Source organism: Pristiophorus japonicus, chromosome 12 (genome assembly GCF_044704955.1).
Source record: "Pristiophorus japonicus isolate sPriJap1 chromosome 12, sPriJap1.hap1, whole genome shotgun sequence".
Taxonomy (NCBI): Eukaryota; Metazoa; Chordata; class Chondrichthyes; family Pristiophoridae; genus Pristiophorus; species Pristiophorus japonicus.
The window spans coordinates 128,997,969-129,022,275 of NC_091988.1; the positions used below are offsets into that span (position 1 = coordinate 128,997,969).

Below are 24,307 nucleotides of genomic sequence, written 5' to 3' on the forward strand. Positions count from 1 at the left end.
GGGGGACCTGATAACAGGGTGGAACCCGGGTCCTATTTCTTCAGCTTAGCTATTTTCCAGTAGTGGATACACCCTCCATCCTCTCCCAGCCCCTTTGGAAAGGGAGGAGCATCCCAGGCCCCCCCCTGGAAATTCTGCTCAGTACGCCCTTGAATGGCCTCGAGGAACAGTCGCCAGCACCAGTGGGTGGGTGTTCAGTGTTCCATTGTAAATTGGTATTTATAATGGAAAACGGTGGCAGGAAGTGTGGGAGGATGTAAAGGGCACGAGTTCCCGCCAGGTTGTGCCGGCTTTCTCGGCAAAATTCGGCCGAACCGGCGATCGAGCAATTTCAAGCACAAAGTGCGTCCAGCTTAAATCGAGTTTCCGCTGATCTTGTGTGCTGGTTGACTAAAAAAATCGTGCTGGAAGTCGGCCCCGCCCCCAGATTACATCAATCACCATTGGGAGTTTCTGCAAACGACGCTCATTTGCGGACCTTCGAGCAGGCTCTTAAAATGAAGCTTTTTTCAGGCGCAAGGACACTAAGAACTTTAAAAATATTCTTATAATTTAATAAAACTGACACCTGTACACCAATGTAATGAGGAAATGGTTCTGTAGCTTTTTAAAAAGTCATTTCCCAATACATTTAAAATCCGATTACTCGTAACTGGTGGACCATACACTCGGATTAAAAATGCTTATTTATTTGTGATAAACCCATATTGAGCTGCATGAATAAAGCTTCCGCAGGTTCCCACTTTTAAATATATCAAGGAATATTTTTTATTGCACTTTTTTTTGTTATTTATGATTTAAAGCGTTGGCGGACTGTGCTGGTTCCGGGCAGTTTACGCTCAGTGATGTGTAAATCACTTCTCAAAACGAGCGCAATTTGCCCCCGGATCGGCGATTGTGCCGGGGGGGGGGGGGTGAAAACTCTTAGCTATGAATTGTAATATATTTACAGATAGTCAATACCGACGTCAATCAACATTCAGGGCCCCCTGTACTTCCTTAAGAATCTGTTCCATTTCGAACTTTTGCCGGTTCTGACGAAGGGTCATCGACCTGAAACGTTAACTCTGTTTCTCTCTGCACAGATGCTGCCTGACCTGCTGAGATTTCCAGCATTTTCTGTTTATATTTCAGATTCCACCCATCCGCAGTATTTTGCTTTTCAATGTTCCCAGATATGGTCAGCAACACAGGGCCTGACAAGGAAGCTGATTAAATTCAGGCGCGGTTCATTTGATAACGGCTCTGCCCACTAACTCAGATTCGCAGATTAACGACGTCCCACAGTTGGTCTTTGCTGAAGTTCAATATTGTCAATGTTTCCCCCTCAGCATCGTCGGCCTGTACATGTCTGTCGTGCTGGTCATCGGGAAGTTTGTTCGCGAGTTCTTCAACGGCATCTCCCGCTCCATCATGTTCGAGGAACTACCCAACACCGATCGCATCTTGAAGCTGTGCACCGATATCTTCCTGGTGCGTGAGATGGGAGAGCTGGAACTGGAAGAGCAGCTCTTTGCCAAACTCATCTTCCTCTACCGGTCACCTGAGACCATAATCAAGTGGACTCGCGCGAAGCAGGAACCCCATCACTGAGAAACTGAACATTCTTAACACACAGGGAAGGACATGTCCCTTTAACGTGAACTTCAGGAAGCCTGGTGACAGCCCTGGGGTTCCTTCAAACTCTTTTTACAGCCACCTCGAATGTGAAAATCTGCATGTTTATTAGTTCTGGAATGCAATAGATTTGAACTTTTTTACTCAAGTATACAGCTCAGTGGGCAAACATTTGAACTAGCGCCAGAATTACGGGTCAACCCACTCGTTGCTGAATGGACAGTAAGTAAAGGAGGAATGCATCCGAACGTTAATTCCTCGCCACCTCTGCCCAGTGTGCACCTTTGCAGCTGCCACTAACTTTCGCTTTGAGTACCTAACGCCACTCAGAAATAAATACAGGAAACATCGCGACAAGTGCATCAGCATTTGACAGAGATGAATGGTTCGGGGGCAGATCTGGTGCCACCTCCCCAGTCAAGAATCTTTCCTTTCTCAAACGATTTGCTATCCATCACTTGGGCTGCGTTACTTCTCAACGCCGATTTGTGACGTGTGGATTATGAAATCATAGCAACACAACAAAGCGTCAGTCAAAGAAAAGGTGGGCATTCTTTGGCAAAGGAACAGAAAGATGGAGTGTGTGTGATTTTTTCTGACTTGTATTTCTCATTTGATCCTCTGTGAGTGTTTCTATGAATGGAATAAACCTGGCAAATGTTGTGACTCACTTTAAGTTGGGTTCTATGTTATGCTTACTGCAGGATGTTTGAAAGAGATGTGGATGTCATACAGGCACAGGTCACACACTAAGCTGCCTTTAGCATTACCCATTTGGTGCCAGTTACAAAGGGTCACCGACCTGACATGTTAACTCTCTATCTCTCTCCACAGATGCTGCCTGACCCCGCTGAGTATTTCCAGCATTCTCTGTTATCCTTGCATCTATTTACTAATTCTAGAGATAGGGGAGAATAGTAAAAATTATACACCAACCACAAAATACAAAGGGCAGGTTGACAACAGGAACTTGTGCAAAATGGTTTATTAAGATCAGCCATTTCAATCTGCTCAATACATTCAGACAAACGGAGAATGTCCTATAAAAGAATGAAACCATTTGGTACAGCAATTCTCATCGCTTCATTGCGGTGTGGGGTCTCGGTACAGCAGGGGATGTTTGCACCCACTCTCCTGATTGGTTGAAGGCAATGTTCCTCTGGATATATCCGTTTATTTTTTGTTACTAAATGCTGCCGGGGTGGAGGGGGAGGGTATAGGGAAGTGTTTATTCCAATTAGATACACTTTCAACGTGGCCTCAAATGATGTCTTAAAGCTTGTATCTGAAGTAATGGCAGGACGTCAGTGATACTCTAGCATGAGGTTTCAGCCTCCGGCTAATGCCGCTTGCGAGCTCCCTCGCGATGGGTGACATGCCAACAATCTCCGCGAGGAGAGCGGGAGGTACCCACCGACACTGAGACCTGTTGTACCGGGATGGTTGGACTGTCGATCGATTGACTCGTTACGTCAGTGACCTGACTGCGCGCACACCTTCGCTCCTCCTTACACCAGCCGCCTGCGCTTGGAGCGGCAGCCGTCCCCCTCGCTCGGGGCAAGGTGCAGGTCCGTGCCGGCCCCCAGCGGGGACACCAGGTTCAGCATGGCGTCTTTGGAAGCGCGGCCAAACAGAGCCAGCAGGAAGGCCACGCCAAAGCCGGTCGCCCGCTCGCCCTGCGCAGGAAACAAACAAGCAATCAGTCAATCCTTCACACAATCTACTGATCGATCAATAATTGGCGAGCGACAAGTCTCAGCATTTTAACAACCGTTACACGTTTTCATCAATAAGAATTAGCCCCCGGCATCTGGCAGCAATGGAAATGATGCAATTTGAACCGTTGAGGGATTCAAAGGTGGGTTAGATACTACAGTGACCAGACACTGGGCTTTTCTTCCATCTCCGATAATCAGGTTTCAATCCACCCATAATATCTCCATTTCTAGCTTGCTGTACAAGCCCATTAATGAGTTTGAACTGTCTCCACACAGCACCTAGTGGACATGGGCCCACAGATCCAGCACTAACCTGACAACCTCCCTCTGACTGTACATGGCACCGGTCGGTGTTCTCATCGGCTGCTGTAGGGAGCAGTCTCCTGAGCTTTGGATTGAGACACCTTGGGAGAGTGTAGGAGCTTTGCTCTGTATCTGACGCAAGCACCTAGAGTCTCGTCGCCGAGAACATGCAGAAAACAAGTGCAGGCTGCGGAAAGAACGTGCGGCAAACCAGGCTCCCCACCCGCCCTTCAACCACTATCTGCCCCACCTGTGACAGAGACTGTAATTCCCGTATTGGACTGTTCAGCCATCTGAGAACTCACTTTTAGAGCGGAAGCAAGTCCTTCTCGATTCCAAGGGACTGCCTATGATGATGATGATCTAACCCCGTGCTGTACCTGCCCTGGGAGTGTTTGATAGGACAGTATAGAGGGAGCTTCACTTTGCATCCAACCCGTGCTGGGAGTTCTTAATGACATCACTGGGTTTCCAAAATGGCATGTATTCCACTCCCAACAATGCATCTCACTTTTACAGGCACTAAAATTTATCGGGCGAATAAACATCGTTTGTCACAAAAGTTTGAAGTGAAGTGTGTTGTGAGTCAAACGGAAAGAGATACAAATACACACACACACACAGAAAGCGAGGCAGTGAACGAGGGAGAGATCATGCAGGAGATATAGAGGACAAAGAGATGCAAACACGGCAACAAAAAGGCGAAAAATACTAAATTTACAGAGAAACAGCACGGAGTTATTGAGATGAATTGCTGCAGGGGCATGATCTGAAGCGGCAGGAAATATTTATTTTTGCAACTCGGAGTGAGGGCGACAATGCTGAAAACGGAAACATGGACGAGACACGACTGGTCAGAGGGAGCACACCACATTCCCAGCTGCTATGTTATTAGTTCAGTTAATTACAGAAATGACAAAGCCCCAAGTTGTTTTAGTTCCATCACTCTCCCACCTGCCTACAAACAAAGACCTTTAATACTTGGGAGAGGTGGCAGGCTGCAGACTAACACAGCACGGACCCATTCTCAATCGAGCAGTTTCCTGTATTCATCATCCCAGTAATCACAGTAGATCTTTACCAACTTAACTTAAATTAATTAAACATTGCAACACCTTGAAACTGAAACAACTAGAGACATTTATCTGGTTATCACCACATTGCTGTTTGTGGGAGCTTGCTTGTGCGCAAATTGGCTGTCCTGATTCCCACATTACAACAGTGACTACACTCCAAAAGTGGTTGTAAAGCGCTTTGAGACATCGGTGGTCATGAAAGGCGCTATATAAATCCAAGTATTTTTTTAATCTCCACCCTCAGGCTCTCGTTACTGAGCACAGTATGCTGTAGGTTCACATAACTTTATTTGCTGATTACAAACAACACTTTTCAGCTCACACTCCCAAACTATTCCTCAAGTTCTTCATCCACAGCCTCAAATTCTTCCCTTCCCCCACACTCTCCCTCACCCACACACTCACTGTCTGCTTCCCTCGCTACTACACCCACACACATCTTTCCCCTACCCCACCCTGTCCTCTCAACACACACACACAAACTCGCCCCACTCTCAGACACACAGTGTTACTAAAGCTGTTTCATGTACTCACTGTGTGTACAGGCGAAGCAATGTCCACATGGACCCACACTCCTGGCCAATCGAATCCAATGTGGGCACCAATAAAGAGGCCCGCACAGGAACTTTGAGCATTGTCACGATCCTGAAAGAGAGAGAGAGTGAGAGAGAAGTGAACTGGAGAACCAGGGACAGAGTTAATCGTGCCTCCTTTTCCCTCCTCGCTGCTGCTGCCCAGCCCCGCTCTCCCTCAGGCAGGAGAATGCAGCAGGATGATCTACCTCCCACAAATTTCTCCACAAGCACACGGTGTAAATTCAAGTCAATGGTGGATCCGCATTGATGTTGCCTCTTGCCAAAAACGGTCTCATCCAAACAACAGGACTGGTGATGGGCTGAATGTTGGGGGACCAGCACTCAGAGTGCAGATGAACCCAGAGCGCTGAGCGAAAGGGTGAGGACACTCAGCTGTGGTGTTGGGGAGGCAGGGTGGGGGAAGAGGGGGAAAGAAGCAAAGAGGGGAGTTAGACCGACGTTGTTCCGAGCATCCCTTTATGACCAGCTACAGGGAACTCTGCTGATGGTGTGGGAGCAGCGGACCCAGCAAGTAGAAGATATGGCCCACGTAGTGACGAGCTCAATTTAAAATTGCATGCAAGGGACAGAGCATTGCAACCAATGTTCTCTGTAAGCTTGGCATTCGGATGAGACGTTAAACCGAGGCCCTGTCTGCTCTCAGGTGAACGTAAAAGATCCCATGGCCCTATTTCGAAGAAGAGCAGGGGAGTTATCCCCAGCATCCTGGTCAATATTTATCCCTCAATCAACATAACAAACAGATTATCTGGTCATTATCTCATTGTTGTTTATGGGAGCTTGCTGTGCGTAACTTGACCCCGACCTGCAAGAAACCATCAGCAGCAGGACGGGGCCATAAAAAGAGCAGCGAGCGGCGGCCTGGGAGCAGCGTGGGGGCCACTACAAGGTACAGTGCGAGCTGGTGCAGGAGAGCAACGGCAGCGAAGAGTGACGTCAGCAAGATCCAGGTTGGTGATTGGAGCACGGGCAGGTACAGCAGGAGCTGTGAGAGATTGTGATCGGGGCCAGGGGAGGCGTGAGTTCGGGGCCAGGGGCAGCACGGGCCAGCCCATACTGCGATATCTGTGCGCACTGGGTCTGTGCAGCAGAGCAGGTCTCCAGTTGTCTTGGGTAATCCTTGTCACTGGACCAAGACCTCGCTCTGTCGAGCCCGTGTGGTGGCTGGTGTGCAACGGTCATCACACGTTAAAAAGTTCAGGACCTGGAATATTAGATTTTGAAACATCTGTGAACTCATCCTTTTTTGGTGTAGAAGTAAGTCATCCTCGTTTTGAGGGACCGCCTATGATGATGATGACACTCTAAAAGTACTTCATTGGCTGTATTGCACTTCGGGACGTCCTGAGGTTGTGAAAGGCGCTATAGAAATACAAATTTGCCCAGCGCGGTGCAAAATTATACAATGGGCCCTTCTCTCCAATATCTGATATGAGAAGTAAAACCGAGGGGAATGAGGAGCACGATCCCACTGCCTCCCACTCACAGAGCACACAGTCCCCACCAACCCGTTATATACTTACAGCAACGGAGTTCTTCATATCAGCCATGGCGGAGGTGAACTCACTGAAGTGGAGTTCGGGGCAGTAGACAAGAGGATGGGCGAGGTCGCCGCTACTCCGGCCAGCCTTAACACAGGCCATCTCCCACTCTTCAGTGTTGCACAGGACGGCAGCATGGTACTTCCCTGTAGATATACCCTGCACAGAAAGGATCAATCCCAATTATACCACTCCCCAGCCAATCAGGTACCCTGACTCTCACTGTCTAACATACTGCAGACATCGTGGTTGGTCTGTGTGGGGTGGGGGTGTGCCGGGGAGGGGGGGGATGGAATGAGTGATGTGTGTGATTGGTGCGCGTGCGCGGGCGGGTGTATATGGGCGCGTGTATATATGGGTGTGTATGGGGTCAGGCTCAGCAGTGACAGCCTCACGGTCAAACAGCCCATTTACACACACACACGGTTGATACACAAAGTTCAGCTGTGGAACTGCACTCTAGCAAGTGTCCCTATTGTCAGGAAGGATGGGGAGTTGGGGAGAGAGAGAATTTGGGGGAACAATTGGGGGGTGTGGAGGAAAAGAGGGAAGAAGAAGTTTTTCCAGTCTCTGCGAGTTACGTCCATTGTCATTGCCAGACTACTGCTAAGAACATGTGGTGAAATCAGGGTCCCGAAGCAATTAAACCTCCTGCACACATCCACCTCTTGCCCCCTACCAGCCCCCCAGTATCTGTATACCTGTGCTCCAGTCAATGTAGCCATATCGAGGATGATGTCTGCCCCCAGATCCTTAGATGCGTAAGCGACTCCGTCCGCCAGCACCAAGCGGCCCTCAGCATCAGTATTGTTAATCTCAACCGTCCTGTACAGAAGACAACACCAGCAGTTAAACAAATACATTCGGACAGGGATTAATAGACGTGGTATTGGAATGGTACAGGTGAGCAGCGAGCCCCCGTATTACGGGGGAGGGTCACATGGATCACGGTAAATAAATATACATTTTACAAGTTCTTTCAAGTTATGCAACTACGATTAATCAGCAACATATGAAGCATGTGTACTCAAACACACAGTCATTAGAGATCCCTTCTCGACCAGGATTGCCCGCACTGAGTCACTGCAGCCCAGAGTGCTGCCTCTGTCACTTTGCCCCAGGGTCTCTCTGTCCAGCATAATCTAGGCTGGCATGCCGCCTTTCGGATGTGACATGAAACCGAGGGCCGGACTGTTTGTGGTGAATGTTAAAAGAACTCATGGTACTCCTGGAAGAGCAATGTCTTGGTCACCATCCCTCCCTCGACCAATACTGTTATGAAAAAATAAACTAGGAAATTTAGGACCGAGATGAGGAGAAACTTTTTCACTCAGAGGGTGGCGAACCTGTGGAATTCTCTACCACAGAAGCCTGTGGAGGCCAAGTCACAATGTATTTAAGAGGGAGAGATAGATTTCTCGACACAAAGGGCATCAATCATCATCATAGGCAGTCCCTGGAAGCGAGGATGACTTGCTTCCACACCAAAAAGGGATGAGTTCACAGGTGTATCAATGAAGGACCTAATATTCCAGGTCCCGAACGACATCGTGAAAGTGAATCAACGGGTATGAGGAGAAAGCGGGAATATGGTGTTGAGATAGAGGATCAGCCGTGATCATACTGAATGGCGGTGCAGGCTCGAAGGGCCGAATGGCCTACTACTGCTCCTATTTTCTATGTTTCTAATGCCATTGTTCTCATTGCTCTTTATCTTTATATACACAAGTCACTACATTGTAAAACAAATTGTTTTATCGCATGGGAAGCTTCTGGGAGGAGTGAAGAGTTGCTATATATAAAACCGAGCCTTTCTTTATCTGCCCATGGGATATTTCGCTTGAAAATTGCCTGAAAATACTCCATCTCTCATAAAATACTTCACCCACAATGAATCAAGTGCACATTTTCACCACTGCAGTCCGCACTGCTGAAGGTTCGCACCGTATTGTCTGCGCGGTCTTACTTTCCAGAGTACATCTGATGAATATCGTCGGGTCTGGTCGCTCTGGGCCCAACAGCATTCTCAGCCAGGCAGAACACAGCGTGCAAATTGTCCTTAAAACCCTGAAAACACAAACAGGACATCGCTGTAACTGCACCGCACACTGCAAATGTTTTTTCTGATTCTTGTGCTGGCAGCAGAGCACGTTATCCCCATTGAAAGCAGGGACCAGGAAAGAGCAGGCACTGGGATCCATGAAAGGAGGTAAACCTGTAATAAGGTTTGTATATATATGAAAGGTGTTGCGACTGGAGGCTATTGTAGCAACAAGCAACTATGATGTCGTTGATGTATCAGAAACTAGTCAACTCCAACATTCAGGGTTTACAACATCCAGAAATGTGAAGATGGTGTAGGTATGTGTGTCAGGGACAAGTGGGAGATAAATAACAACTTGCATTCATATAGCGCCTTTAACATAGTAAAACGTCCCAAGGCGCTTCACAGGAGTGTTATGCAATAAAAATTTGACACTGAGCTGCATAAGTAGAAATTAGCACAGCTTAGTCAAAGAGGTAGAGTTTAAGGAGCGTCTTGAAGGAGGAAAGAGAGGTAGAGGGGTTTAGGGAGGGAGTTCCAGAGCTTGGGGCCTAGACAACAGAAGGCACGGCCACCAATGGTTGAGCGAGTACAATCAGGGATGCTCAGGAGGGCAGAATTAGAAGAGCGCAGACATCTGGGGGGGGGGGGTTTGTGGGGCTGGAGGAAATGACAGAGATAGGGAGGGGCAAGACCATGGAGGGATTTGAAAATAAAGATGAGAATTTTGAAATTGAGGCGTTGTTTAACCGGGAGCCATTGTAGGTCAGTGAGAAATGAAGTCATCCCTCTGGTAGGTAAAAAGCTACACAACAAACTGTTCTGGTTAGAAATCTCTAATACAAGAGAATCTGAGCTAACACTAGGGGTGTGCTTATAGACATCCAGGGCTGCATTAGCAGGGCGACAGTTCACTCTACAAAGACATAGGATGTGTATTTGACAGCTGGAAAGTTATTTTGATGGGCAACTTCAGTCAACTTAATAAGTTGGGAAAGACCCAAGTGATTTAGAGTCAGAGCTGATATGTGTGATACACAATTACTTCATGACCCAGTGCGTCAGAGAAGCCACAAAAGGTAGTGCCCATTCTGAGTTAGTCTTCGTATACAACTCAGACAACATGTAGCAAATGGCAGTTGTGGTAGCATTGGGGGTCAGAACCACAGAGCGATTAAGTTCAACATTATATGAGATTCTGAAATATCAAGACTAGGAGTGTAATTTATAAAGAGCTCATTTCAATGAAATGAGAGAACAAGTTAAGCAAATGACTGAGGGAGGTTGTTCAACAACACTTCAGCAGAAGACACGTGGAACACTTTTAAAGACATAATGTTGAGCATATACGATAAATACACGCCTAAAACCAACAGTCTAAGCAGCTGTGACCCAAAATGCATTATTAAAACTATCAAGACAAATCCTATTGAGAGAAAGGAGATGGGATTCACTAGCTGAATGTAAAAAAAGTGCAGAAATATGTTAAATGGGTGATCAGAGAGGCAAGAAAGATGCACAGCAAAAGCATAGATGCGGGCAGACAACACGACAGCAATTTCTTTCAGTAGGGTAGTCAAATAGATAATCACCATAAAAGGTTTTTGTGCTCAAAATAAAGGATGAGCACAAATATTTTGAATGACTACTTCCTGTAAATATTTACCAGGGAAGATATGTGCAAGATGCCCTCTGTGAATAGAGTTGGCGGAGGCACAATTAATGGCTGATATCAATAAGTTGCAAATCTTCAACAGGTTAAAAGGTTTCAAAAGCAATAAAAGGAATAGATAGTACTTACCTCAGAATACCAAGTGAGAACAGGGAGGATGTTTCACAAAGTTCCACATGAACGGTTATTAGTTAGGCTCAAGCCTGTGCGGATTCAGGGTACAATTTGGGCATGGGTAAGAAATTAGCTGTAGGATATAAAATACCGCATACTTGTTGGAGGAGTTACTACAGAGTGAGGGATAGCATTGAATGGGGTGCCCCAGGGTTTGGTGTTGGGACCCCTACTGTTTCTCAATGACTTGTACTCAAGCCAAATGCAAAGCCATCCAATTTGCCAATGATATCAAAGTAGACTGGTTAGTTGAATTGGAGGAGGCAGCTCAGATATTATCGAATGAGTTGGAGAAAATATCTAACTGCCCAGAACAATGGCAGGTGAAATTTAATAAGGCCAATGTAAAAATACTACACACAGGGAGAGAAATTGAGCAACTCACATACTCCATGGATGCTGCTGAAATTGCTAAGGACAAAGCTGAAAAAGACTTAGGAGTCTGAGTGGATTTGGTGCTCAACATGTCCAACCAATGCAGTCAACAATCAAAACAGTGGAATACAAGTCAGAGAAAGTCACAATGCAACTGTACTGTGCCCTGCTCAGACAGCACCTGGAGTACTGGACCCAGTTCTGGTCACTGAGACTCACGGGAGCCATTCAAGATCGGAGGCAGTGCAGAGAGGAGCCACAAGGCTGATCACTGGTGTCAGGGGGCTGATTAATGAGGAAAGACGGGAGAGACTTTTGGAGTTTCAATCCTTGAATGAGGTGTGGTCTTATAAAGATATAAAAGATTGCAAATGAAATGGAAGAGATAAATCAGAAAATTACTTTTCATTAACTGAGAGAGTTCAGCAAGAGGACACAAGCTCAAACAAGGTGAAAGAAAAATTTAGGACTGATATTAGAACGTAAGAAATAGGAGCAGGAGGAGGCGATTTGGCCCCTCGAGCCTGCTCCACCATTCAATATCATGGCTGATCTGATCCTGGCCTCAACTCCACTTCCCCGCCCGCTCCCCGTAACCTTCGACTCCCTTATTGTTGAAAAATCTGTCTATCTCCACCTTGTATCAGGAAGTTGTTTTCACACAGAGTAATCAATTCTAGAACTGGACAATTGGATAGCGTGGAGGCTAAAACCTGGAATAATTTAAAAACCAACTGGATGCTGCATTCTGGATGGATGAACTGAGATAGGCTGAATGGCCTCCTTCATCTGTAATTAACCTGGGATTGTAGAGACAGGCCGGTCATTTTCCCTGTACAGGAAATTTCCTCTCAGGGATCAAACCTGGAGCCGCCTGCGTCTGTATGGCTTCGTGTTACGCTGAATGATGCACTTGCCCACTTGGCAATCATATTCTATTTTTGCTATTGCCTGTACACTGTTCTTGCCCACCTTGGGCAGACGCAGTTTATACAGCTGATTTGCCAAGCCACTGGATTCCTGGTGACTCATTGGGCTGACCGGGGGGCAGGCAAGTTTTGTTCAAGTAAAACTCAACTTGTGAAGAAAGAGTCGAGAACCCGTCCCAGCTTGCAGTTGGAATGAGCGCCAGGATTCCTCATCAAACGAACACATCCTGACAGTGTGTAATCTCCACATGGGTGCAATTAAGGGAGTAAGAGAGCCTGTCATTTCAGCCATGTGCACTCATTCAAATCCCTCAAGTCTGTGAACCAGTTGTTGCAATGCTGGAAACTCTGAAGGAAAATAGAACGAGAAGGACAGCTGGGAATCTTCTTCAGTATATAAGAACATAAGAAATAGACGCAGGAGTAGGCCATACAGCCTCTCGAGCCTGCTCCGCTAGTCAATAAGATCATGGCTGATCTGATCATGGACTCAGCTCCACTTCCCCACCCACTCCCCATAACCCCTTATCATTTAAGAAACTGCCTTAAATTTATTCAATGTTCCAGCTTCCACAGCTCTCTGAGGCAGCGAATTCCTCAAATTTACAACCTTCTGGGAGAAGAAATTTCTCATCTCTGTTTTAAATGGGTGGCCCTTTATTCTAAGATAATGCCCTCTAGTTCTAGTCTCCCCCATCAGTGGAAACATCCTCTCTGCATCCACCTCGTCAAGCCTCCTCATAATCTTATACGTTTCTCATTCTTCTGAATTCCAATGAATAGAGGCCCAACCTACTCGACCTTTCCTCATACGTCAACCCCCTCATCTCTGGAATTAACCTAGTGAACCTTCTCTGAACTGCATCCAAAGCAAGTATATCTTTCGTAAATATGGAAACCAAAACTGCACACAGTATTCCAGGTCTGGCCTCACCAATACCCTGTATAGCTGTAGCAAGACTTCCCTGCTTTTATACTCCATCACCTTTGCAATAAAGGCCACGATTCCATTGGCCTTCTTGATTACTTGCTGTACCTGCATACTATCCTTTTGTGCTTCATGCACAAGTGCCTCCAGGTCCCGCTGTACTGCGGCACTTTGCGATCTTTCTTCATTTAAATAATAACTTATTCTTCGATTTTTTTCTGCCAAAGTGCATGACCTCACTCTTTCCAACATTATAATCCATCTGCCAAATTTTTGTCCACTCACTTAGCCTGTCTGTGTCCTTTTGCAGATTTTGTGTGTCCTCCTCACACATTGCTTTTCCTCTCATCTTTGTATCGTCAGCAAACATTAAGAAAAAAAAGACAGACTTGGACTTATATCGCGTCTTTCACGACCACCGGACACCTCAAAGCGCTTTACAGCCAATGAAGTACTTTTGGAGTGTAGTCACCGTTGTAATGTGGGAAACAAGGCAGACAATTTGCACACAGCAAGCTCCCACAAACAGCGATGTGATAATAACCAGATATTCTGTTTTTTTATGTTGATTGAGGAATAAATATTGGCCAGGACACCGGGGATAACTCCCCTGCTCTTCTTCGAAATAGTGCCATGGGATCTTTTACGTTCACCTGAGTGCACAGACGGGGCCTCGGTTTAACATCACATACGTAAGATGGCCCTCCGACAGTGCAGCGTTCCCTCAGCACTGCACTTAAGTGTCAGCCTAGATTTATGTGCTCAAGTCCCTGAAGTTGAACCCACAACCTTCTGACTCAGAGGCGAGAGGGCTACCCACTGAGCCCCAGCTGACACATATACCACAAAGCTTTAACATGATGTGAAACTGAAACTGCATACACAAGGTTGGTACTGCACAACACTAATCAAAGCCAGTGTGATTTCCTGGACCCCTTGATCGCCTAAGGGTTCAAAGAGGAATTCCCCAGATTTTTTCCCCCCTAGATTAGCTTGGGTTTTTAATCTGGTCTTTTGCCGCTCCCAAGAGATCATGTGGTTTTGGGCGGGGTGGGGAGTATATGTATTATGATGTATAAGGTATGGCAATTGTGTGGGACAGGCGGGATTGGCCAAGAGGGTCTTTTCCTGTCCTTCATTATTCACATGAGGCTAAACCAGGTGGGAAGGCCCAAATCGACTCCGCAGTGCAGCAAAGTGAGGCTCTCTCCTCAGAGTCTCATTCAGCTTTCTTTCAGTGCCAGAGCGTGCTCCGCCTCTGGTTTCAAGCTGCAGCCGGGGCAAAGTGAAACTACCTTTGCACTGACACTGCAGTAGTAGTGTAAAAGGTGGAGGTGCAGCGAGTGTTTTTGTGGCGGAGGAGCGGTGAGGGATTGTGGCGGAGGAGCGGCAAGAGATCGTGGCAGAGATGCAGCGAATGTTTGTGGCAGAGGAGCGGTGAGAGATCGTGGCAGAGGAGCGGTGAGAGATCGTGGCAGAGGAGCGGCGAATGAGGGCACGGGGCCGAGGGTCCAGGGCCAGCACGGGCCAGCCCACACTGCGATATGTGTGCGCACTAGGTCTGTGCAGCAGAGCAGGTCTCAGTCGTCCTGGTTAACCCTTGTCACTGGATAAAGGCCTAGCTCTGTCAAGCCCGTGTGGTAGCTGATGTGCAACGGTCACCACACATTAAAAAAATCCATGTGCAGGCATCTTCCATCCCTTCAATTGGAGTTCAGGACTGGAACATCGGGTCCTTCAGTGAAACATCTATGAACTCATGTGGAAGCAAGTCACCCTCGTTCGAGGGTCCGCCTGTGATGATGATGGGAGTGTAAAAAGAACCCTAGCTCTCTGCCACAGAATACAGGCCAGCTGGCCAGTTACTGTGCCAGTCAATGCTCTGTGATGAAGGACGTTGGCTGCAATCATGTTGGAAGATCAGTTCTCCTTTGATTCCTTCGTATTAGCATAATGTGGCAGGCCGGTACCCTGCAAGAATCACAGGGAACCTCAGATTGCCTGTGGCAAAACGCAAGTACAGCAAAAACAAGTCAACTCGGGAACACTCACTTGTTTCACAGTGGCCTTAAAAGCTCCAAGAATAGCCGCTGCTCCTCCACAATCTCTCTTCATTCCCGGCATGGTGGTCTACAAAAGAATACGTATAATTAAAAATCTTGCGTCTATGTGTACCTCCTACTCTTCTACCCATGTTTAAAATGGAAACTGCCCATGTAAACCCATCCTGCTGTAATCATACCCTTCTCCCTCAACGGAGGTGCTGCAGTGCCACCACTGGCAGGCGGGTGCAACTGCAGCACAACAGGTCGAAGTACATAAAAGTTACCCCACAGAAACAAGCCATTCGGACCAGTCAGTGTTGGCAATTACCCACCATGCAATAAAACAGTCCTAATCCCACTTAACCACCCAGTCCCAGATCCCTTTAGCCCCTTTTCCTTTGTCGCCCTTTTTAAACTAATATTGAATGTTGACATATTTTCTGCCCCAACCACGAATGCTGAAAGTGAATTCCTCAGCCTCACAACGATGTAAAGTTTCTCATGTTCTGGTATCAGTGCGGCACATTCTCTCTGTGCAATTTCAGTGTGACAAGTTTACAAAGGGAGTTTCCATTATAAATGTGGACATAGGAATTTACAATGGAAATATAAATGTAAAGACAGAATGTACAGGTTTAAAATGGGGGCTTAATTTCATCTGCGCATTTTGGTCCAATTAGCCCCTGCCCTCTAACCCCCCTGAAAGCGGATGGCTACATTTGATCCCGACTCCGTGTTTAATGCTACGGGAGATCGTCTAGTGTTTTAGATCTTATCCAGGGTACTGATAGAACAGACTTGCAGCCATTTATGTGCTTGATCAACCAAGAACATTGCCCTGATTTACAACCAAAGCCTATTTCACCCGAGTCAACCAGGGGTATAGAAACAAAAGGCACGATTACAAGCTGCCTTTACCCGTCCTCTTAACTGCAATGGGCGAGTTCTGTCGTCTCGCATATGTAATATGCACATGGCAGCTGACTCCATCTTGGCAATAATGAATGGGGGATGGACAGCAATCATTGCACACAGTAAGACTAACATTAACAGCACTGAGGACAGACTGGCCTGCTTTTTACAGCTGTAGCAAGGCAGCAGAAAAAAAAGAGATTACTGGGGTAATGAGGAAAGGGGACAGTGACATCACTTCACCTGGGAAATGGTTCAAAGGGCAATTTACAAACCTGATATTTCTAGAACCGAGAATGAGTGATGGGGATCGACATGCACTTTGTATGTCTCCGCTCCTTTTACGGCCCCGGCCTGCGTGAGAACACCATAAAAGGAGCGGAGGTGAGCGGTGGCCCGGGAGCAGCGTGGAGGCCTTCATAAAAGGAGTTCGGGCCCAGGGGCAGCACGGGCCAGCCCACACTGCGATATGTGTGCACACTTGGTCCGTGCAGCAGAGCTGGTCTCCAGTCGTCCTGGGTAACTCTTGCCACTGGACCAAGAACTAGCTCTATCAAGCCCGTGTGGTGGCTGGTGTTCAACGGCCACCATGTTAAAAAAAAATCACACAGGCATCTTCCACCCTTCAGGATGTAGTTCGGGTACTTCACTGAAACACCTGTGAACTCATCCTTTTTTGGCGTGGAAGCAAGTCATCCTCGTTTCAAGGGACCGCCTATGATGATGATTGATTCAAAAGGAATGCAGTGTATAAGTTGAAAGTTGCTTTGGGCCCTGATTTACTAAAGATATCTGGGAGAACGGGACAGAGCAGCACCAAATACAGAAGTATCACAAATCTCAGCCAATCATCAGGGAGCCGGGATCGGGCTGTCGGCACACAATACCTGTTGGGTGAAGATCCTCTCAAGTGGAGATCCTCACTCTAAATAATCAACTGATGGAGACCCACTGCTCCTGCTCCTGGATGGGACTCTCAGGACAGGAATACCAGCAGGCCGGTCCATACCCAGCTTTACACGTGTATCTGAGAAATGGGAATTAGCAATGTGCACGAATTGTGCATCTCAACAGTCAGAGTGGGAAGCACTGGTTCCCAGGGGATCGGGGGGGTAGTGAGGGGATCGGGGGGGCAGTGAGGGGATCGGGGGGGGCAGTGAGGGGATCGGGGGGGGGCAGTGAGGGGATCGGGGGGGGCAGTGAGGGGATCGGGGGGGGCAGTGAGGGGATCGGGGGGGGCAGTGAGGGGATCGGGGGGGCAGTGAGGGGATCGGGGGGGGCAGTGAGGGGATCGGGGGGGGCAGTGAGGGGATCGGGGGGGGCAGTGAGGGGATCGGGGGGGGCAGTGAGGGGATCGGGGGGGGCAGTGAGGGGATCGGGGGGGGCAGTGAGGGGATCGGGGGGGGCAGTGAGGGGATCGGGGGGGGGCAGTGAGGGGATCGGGGGGGGCAGTGAGGGGATCGGGGGGGGCAGTGAGGGGATCGGGGGGGGCAGTGAGGGGATCGGGGGGGGCAGTGAGGGGATCGGGGGGGGCAGTGAGGGGATCGGGGGGGGCAGTGAGGGGATCGGGGGGGGCAGTGAGGGGATCGGGGGGGGCAGTGAGGGGATCGGGGGGGGCAGTGAGGGGATCGGGGGGGCAGTGAGGGGATCGGGGGGGGCAGTGAGGGGATCGGGGGGGCAGTGAGGGGATCGGGGGGGGCAGTGAGGGGATCGGGGGGGGCAGTGAGGGGATCGGGGGGGCAGTGAGGGGATCGGGGGGGGGCAGTGAGGGGATCGGGGGGGGCAGTGAGGGGATCGGGGGGGGCAGTGAGGGGATCGGGGGGGGCAGTGAGGGGATCGGGGGGGGCAGTGAGGGGATCGGGGGGGGCAGTGAGGGGATCGGGGGGGGGCAGTGAGGGGATCTGGGGGGGCAGTGAGGGGATCGGGGGGGGCAGTGAGGGGATCGGGGGGGGCAGTGAGGGGATCGGGGGGGGCAGTGAGGGGATCGGGGGGGGCAGTGAGGGGATCGGGGGGGGCAGTGAGGGGATCGGGGGGGGCAGTGAGGGGATCGGGGGGGGCAGTGAGGGGATCGGGGGGGGCAGTGAGGGGATCGGGGGGGGCAGTGAGGGGATCGGGGGGGGCAGTGAGGGGATCGGGGGGGGCAGTGAGGGGATCGGGTGGGGCAGTGAGGGGATCGGGGGGGCAGTGAGGGGATCGGGGGGGGCAGTGAGGGGATCGGGGGGGGCAGTGAGGGGATCGGGGGGGGCAGTGAGGGGATCGGGGGGGGCAGTGAGGGGATCGGGGGGGGCAGTGAGGGGATCGGGGGGGGCAGTGAGGGGATCGGGGGGGGCAGTGAGGGGATCGGGGGGGGCAGTGAGGGGATCGGGGGGGGCAGTGAGGGGATCGGGGGGGGCAGTGAGGGGATCGGGGGGGGGCAGTGAGGGGATCGGGGGGGGGCAGTGAGGGGATCGGGGGGGGCAGTGAGGGGATCGGGGGGGGCAGTGAGGGGATCGGGGGGGGCAGTGAGGGGATCGGGGGGGGCAGTGAGGGGATCGGGGGGGGCAGTGAGGGGATCGGGGGGGGCAGTGAGGGGATCGGGGGGGGCAGTGAGGGGATCGGGGGGGGCAGTGAGGGGATCGGGGGGGGCAGTGAGGGGATCGGGGGGGGCAGTGAGGGGATCGGGGGGGGCAGTGAGGGGATCGGGGGGGGCAGTGAGGGGATCGGGGGGGGCAGTGAGGGGATCGGGGGGGGCAGTGAGGGGATCGGGGGGGGCAGTGAGGGGATCGGGGGGGGCAGTGAGGGGGATCGGGGGGGGCAGTGAGGGGATCGGGGGGGGCAGTGAGGGGATCGGGGGGGGGCAGTGAGGGGATCATGGTCTTTCAACTCGAGCCCTGCCCCCACTACACCACACTCTCGCTCCCTCCCCCGACACCTGGTTGATTTCTTGGATAGCTCGGTGCAGCAAGTGACCTCATTGGACTTGTCGAAATCTGGAAGTCACGACACTGTCACTATTCACTTCATGCCCAATAAACCTGCAACAATCGTCACCCAATCACAATGCCCCCTTTCTGAAGGGGGGGGAGGAGGTCTGGAATGTTATTTTGGGGTGGGGGAGGGGAAAGGGGGAGAAGAGGTGGTCAAGAACTCAGGAGTTGGGGGGAAAGAGAGGTCAGGAGCGGGCAGGGGGAGAAATCAGGAACTCAGTGGAACATGTTGGGGGGGGGGGGGGGGAGGAGGAACGCTTGGGGGGGGAGGAACGCGTTGGGGGGGGGGAGGAACGCGTTGGGGGGGGGAGGAACGCGTTGGGGGGGGAGGAACGCGTTGGGGGGGGAGGAACGCGTTGGGGGGGGAGGAACGCGTTGGGGGGGGAGGAACGCGTTGGGGGGGGAGGAAGGCGTTGGGGGGGGAGGAAGGCGTTGGGGGGGAGGAAGGCGTTGGGGGGGGAGGAAGGCGTTGGGGGGGGAGGAAGGCGTTGGGGGGGGAGGAAGGCGTTGGGGGGGGAGGAAGGCGTTGGGGGGGGAGGAAGGCGTTGGGGGGGGAGGAAGGCGTTGGGGGGGGAGGAACGCGTTGGGGGGGGAGGAAGGCGTTGGGGGGGGAGGAAGGCGTTGGGGGGGAGGAAGGCGTTGGGGGGGGAGGAACGCGTTGGGGGGGAGGAACGCGTTGGGGGGGGAGGAACGCGTTGGGGGGGGAGGAACGCGTTGGGGGGGGAGGAACGCGTTGGGGGGGGAGGAACGCGTTGGGGGGGGAGGAACGCGTTGGGGGGGGAGGAACGCGTTGGGGGGGGAGGAACGCGTTGGGGGGGGAGGAACGCGTTGGGGGGGGAGGAACGCGTTGGGGGGGGAGGAACGCGTTGGGGGGGGAGGAACGCGTTGGGGGGGGAGGAACGCGTTGGGGGGGGAGGAACGCGTTGGGGGGGGAGGAACGCGTTGGGGGGGGAGGAACGCGTTGGGGGGGGAGGAACGCGTTGGGGGGGGGAGGAACGCGTTGGGGGGGGAGGAACGCGTTGGGGGGGGAGGAACGCGTTGGGGGGGGAGGAACGCGTTGGGGGGGGAGGAACGCGTTGGGGGGGGAGGAACGCGTTGGGGGGGAGGAACGCGTTGGGGGGGGAGGAACGCGTTGGGGGGGGAGGAACGCGTTGGGGGGGGAGGAACGCGTTGGGGGGGGAGGAACGCGTTGGGGGGGAGGAACGCGTTGGGGGGGGAGGAACGCGTTGGGGGGGAGGAACGCGTTGGGGGGGGAGGAACGCGTTGGGGGGGGAGGAACGCGTTGGGGGGGAGGAACGCGTTGGGGGGGGAGGAACGCGTTGGGGGGGGAGGAACGCGTTGGGGGGGGAGGAACGCGTTGGGGGGGGAGGAACGCGTTGGGGGGGGAGGAACGCGTTGGGGGGGGAGGAACGCGTTGGGGGGGGAGGAACGCGTTGGGGGGGAGGAACGCGTTGGGGGGGGAGGAACGCGTTGGGGGGGGAGGAACGCGTTGGGGGGGAGGAACGCGTTGGGGGGGGAGGAACGCGTTGGGGGGGAGGAACGCGTTGGGGGGGGAGGAACGCGTTGGGGGGGGAGGAACGCGTTGGGGGGGGAGGAACGCGTTGGGGGGGAGGAACGCGTTGGGGGGGGAGGAACGCGTTGGGGGGGGAGGAACGCGTTGGGGGGGGAGGAACGCGTTGGGGGGGAGGAACGCGTTGGGGGGGGAGGAACGCGTTGGGGGGGAGGAACGCGTTGGGGGGGAGGAACGCGTTGGGGGGGGAGGAACGCGTTGGGGGGGGAGGAACGCGTTGGGGGGGAGGAACGCGTTGGGGGGGAGGAACGCGTTGGGGGGGGAGGAACGCGTTGGGGGGGAGGAACGCGTTGGGGGGGAGGAACGCGTTGGGGGGGGAGGAACGCGTTGGGGGGGGAGGAACGCGTTGGGGGGGGAGGAACGCGTTGGGGGGGGAGGAACGCGTTGGGGGGGAGGAACGCGTTGGGGGGGGAGGAACGCGTTGGGGGGGGAGGAACGCGTTGGGGGGGGAGGAACGCGTTGGGGGGGGAGGAACGCGTTGGGGGGGGGACGGGGGGGAGGAACGCGTTGGGGGGGGAGGAACGCGTTGGGGGGGGAGGAACGCGTTGGGGGGGGAGGAACGCGTTGGGGGGGGAGGAACGCGTTGGGGGGGGAGGAACGCGTTGGGGGGGAGGAACGCGTTGGGGGGGGAGGAACGCGTTGGGGGGGGAGGAACGCGTTGGGGGGGGAGGAACGCGTTGGGGGGGGAGGAACGCGTTGGGGGGGGAGGAACGCGTTGGGGGGGAGGAACGCGTTGGGGGGGGAGGAACGCGTTGGGGGGGGAGGAACGCGTTGGGGGGGAGGAACGCGTTGGGGGGGGAGGAACGCGTTGGGGGGGGAGGAACGCGTTGGGGGGGAGGAACGCGTTGGGGGGGGAGGAACGCGTTGGGGGGGGAGGAACGCGTTGGGGGGGGAGGAACGCGTTGGGGGGGGAGGAACGCGTTGGGGGGGGAGGAACGCGTTGGGGGGGGAGGAACGCGTTGGGGGGGGAGGAACGCGTTGGGGGGGGAGGAACGCGTTGGGGGGGGAGGAACGCGTTGGGGGGGAGGAACGCGTTGGGGGGGGAGGAACGCGTTGGGGGGGGAGGAACGCGTTGGGGGGGGAGGAACGCGTTGGGGGGGGAGGAACGCGTTGGGGGGGAGGAACGCGTTGGGGGGGGAGGAACGCGTTGGGGGGGAGGAACGCGTTGGGGGGGGAGGAACGCGTTGGGGGGGAGGAACGCGTTGGGGGGGGAGGAACGCGTTGGGGGGGGAGGAACGCGTTGGGGGGGGAGGAACGCGTTGGGGGGGAGGAACGCGTTGGGGGGGGAGGAACGCGTTGGGGGGGGAGGAACGCGTTGGGGGGGAGGAACGCGTTGGGGGGGGAGGAACGCGGTTGGGCGGGGGAGGAACGCGTTGGGGGGGAGGAACGCGTTGGGGGGGGAGGAACGCGTTGGGGGGGGAGGAACGCGTTGGGGGGGGAGGAACGCGTTGGGGGGGGAGGAACGCGTTGGGGGGGGAGGAACGCGTTGGGGGGGGAGGAACGCGTTGGGGGGGGAGGAACGCGTTGGGGGGGGAGGAACGCGTTGGGGGGGGAGGAACGCGTTGGGGGGGGAGGAACGCGTTGGGGGGGGAGGAACGCGTTGGGGGGGGAGGAACGCGTTGGGGGGGGAGGAACGCGTTGGGGGGGGAGGAACGCGTTGGGGGGGGAGGAACGCGTTGGGGGGGAGGAACGCGTTGGGGGGGGAGGAACGCGTTGGGGGGGGAGGAACGCGTTGGGGGGGAAGGAACGCGTTGGGGGGGGAGGAACGCGTTGGGGGGGGAGGAACGCGTTGGGGGGGGGAGGAACGCGTTGGGGGGGGAGGAACGCGTTGGGGGGGGAGGAACGCGTTGGGGGGGAGGAACGCGTTGGGGGGGGAGGAACGCGTTGGGGGGGGAGGAACGCGTTGGGGGGGGGGAGGAACGCGTTGGGGGGGGAGGAACGCGTTGGGGGGGGAGGAACGCGTTGGGGGGGGAGGAACGCGTTGGGGGGGAGGAACGCGTTGGGGGGGGAGGAACGCGTTGGGGGGGGAGGAACGCGTTGGGGGGGAGGAACGCGTTGGGGGGGAGGAACGCGTTGGGGGGGAGGAACGCGTTGGGGGGGGAGGAACGCGTTGGGGGGGGAGGAACGCGTTGGGGGGGGAGGAACGCGTTGGGGGGGGAGGAACGCGTTGGGGGGGAGGAACGCGTTGGGGGGGGAGGAACGCGTTGGGGGGGGAGGAACGCGTTGGGGGGGAGGAACGCGGTTGGGGGGGGAGGAACGCGTTGGGGGGGGAGGAACGCGTTGGGGGGGAGGAACGCGTTGGGGGGGAGGAACGCGTTGGGGGGGGAGGAACGCGTTGGGGGGGGAGGAACGCGTTGGGGGGGAGGAACGCGTTGGGGGGGAGGAACGCGTTGGGGGGGGAGGAACGCGTTGGGGGGGGGGGGAGGAACGCGTTGGGGGGGGAGGAACGCGTTGGGGGGGGAGGAACGCGTTGGGGGGGGAGGAACGCGTTGGGGGGGGAGGAACGCGTTGGGGGGGGAGGAACGCGTTGGGGGGGGAGGAACGCGTTGGGGGGGGAGGAACGCGTTGGGGGGGGAGGAACGCGTTGGGGGGGGAGGAACGCGTTGGGGGGGGAGGAACGCGTTGGGGGGGGAGGAACGCGTTGGGGGGGGAGGAACGCGTTGGGGGGGGAGGAACGCGTTGGGGGGGGAGGAACGCGTTGGGGGGGGAGGAACGCGTTGGGGGGGGAGGAACGCGTTGGGGGGGGAGGAACGCGTTGGGGGGGGAGGAACGCGTTGGGGGGGGAGGAACGCGTTGGGGGGGGGAGGAACGCGTTGGGGGGGGGAGGAACGCGTTGGGGGGGAGGAACGCGTTGGGGGGGGGAGGAACGCGTTGGGGGGGGAGGAACGCGTTGGGGGGGGGAGGAACGCGTTGGGGGGGGGGGGAGGAACGCGTTGGGGGGGGAGGAACGCGTTGGGGGGGGAGGAACGCGTTGGGGGGGGGGGGAGGAACGCGTTGGGGGGGGGGGAGGAACGCGTTGGGGGGGGGGGGAGGAACGCGTTGGGGGGGGGGGGGAGGAACGCGTTGGGGGGGGGGGAGGAACGCGTTGGGGGGGGAGGAATGAATGGCTCAAACTACACATTGCAAAGTAATTGATTACTCCGGCAGGCAGGATCGAATTACACATTCCAGGCAAACTGCTGGATGTTTCTGGTCCTCCAAGGGGCCCAATCAGAAATCTGCTCTTGTCCTCCAAGTGTACCAATCAGAGCTTTCGTGATGCAATTACACACGACCATAAAAAAACCATTTTAAATTTCCCGCACTGGCTGCCTCGTTGCTCTCAGACAAGGCTGCCTTACAATCCTGAATTGGGACACTCTGTGGTTTATAGACTGGTGCCCAGTGGAAACTGTCCAATCAATCCTCTTCAGACCTTGTGTTGCCTACAGAGAGAAGACAATTTTATCTCCTTACTCAGGACTGCGATCACACCCTGGTCCCAGTGTCGAATAATATTCAATCAAGTGAGCTGCACTCTCCCATATTGTCTAATTTGGACGGTATACTTAATCTAAACCGCTGTTACAATGGGGTTAGGAATGTTACTGGATCGCACAGTGGGAAATGTAAGTCCCTGTGTCTTGATGTCGAGACACATTGAGAGATTCTCACCTTCCCTTTAATGCTGAGGCCTCCTGTATCATACACAATGCCTTTGCCGACCCAGGCGATGGTCTGTGTAGCGCCCTCCGGTGAGTAACTGAGAACTGCAAGTGCAGGAGGATTTACTGCAGCCTTCCCAACGCCATATATACCTTGAAATAACAAAACAGAAGCGATCAGATCCAGGTACCCAAAG

At 54.1% G+C, this 24,307-nt stretch overlaps 2 protein-coding genes across 3 annotated transcripts in view; one reads left to right on the forward strand and one right to left on the reverse strand.

Annotated features, from left to right (window-relative positions):
• LOC139276865 (piezo-type mechanosensitive ion channel component 2) overlaps positions 1–2,267 on the forward strand; it is a 585,431-nt gene extending 583,164 nt beyond the window's left edge. The window contains exon 49 of the mRNA XM_070894861.1: positions 1,332–2,267. Within this exon, the coding sequence (XP_070750962.1) occupies positions 1,332–1,593 (262 nt within the window). The 3' untranslated portion in view covers positions 1,594–2,267. The remainder of the gene's footprint in view (positions 1–1,331) is intronic.
• A 318-nt stretch (positions 2,268–2,585) lies between these two features.
• The window catches only part of npepl1 (aminopeptidase like 1), a 43,886-nt gene continuing 22,164 nt past the window's right edge, over positions 2,586–24,307 (reverse strand). For both annotated transcript variants that reach the window (XM_070895923.1, XM_070895922.1), the window contains exons 6-12: positions 24,121–24,263; positions 15,026–15,103; positions 8,818–8,918; positions 7,553–7,676; positions 6,834–7,010; positions 5,249–5,359; positions 2,586–3,293 (exon numbers count right to left, since the gene is read on the reverse strand). In XM_070895923.1, coding sequence (XP_070752024.1) covers positions 3,126–3,293; positions 5,249–5,359; positions 6,834–7,010; positions 7,553–7,676; positions 8,818–8,918; positions 15,026–15,103; positions 24,121–24,263 — 902 coding nt within the window. In that variant the 3' untranslated portion in view covers positions 2,586–3,125. The remainder of the gene's footprint in view (positions 3,294–5,248; positions 5,360–6,833; positions 7,011–7,552; positions 7,677–8,817; positions 8,919–15,025; positions 15,104–24,120; positions 24,264–24,307) is intronic.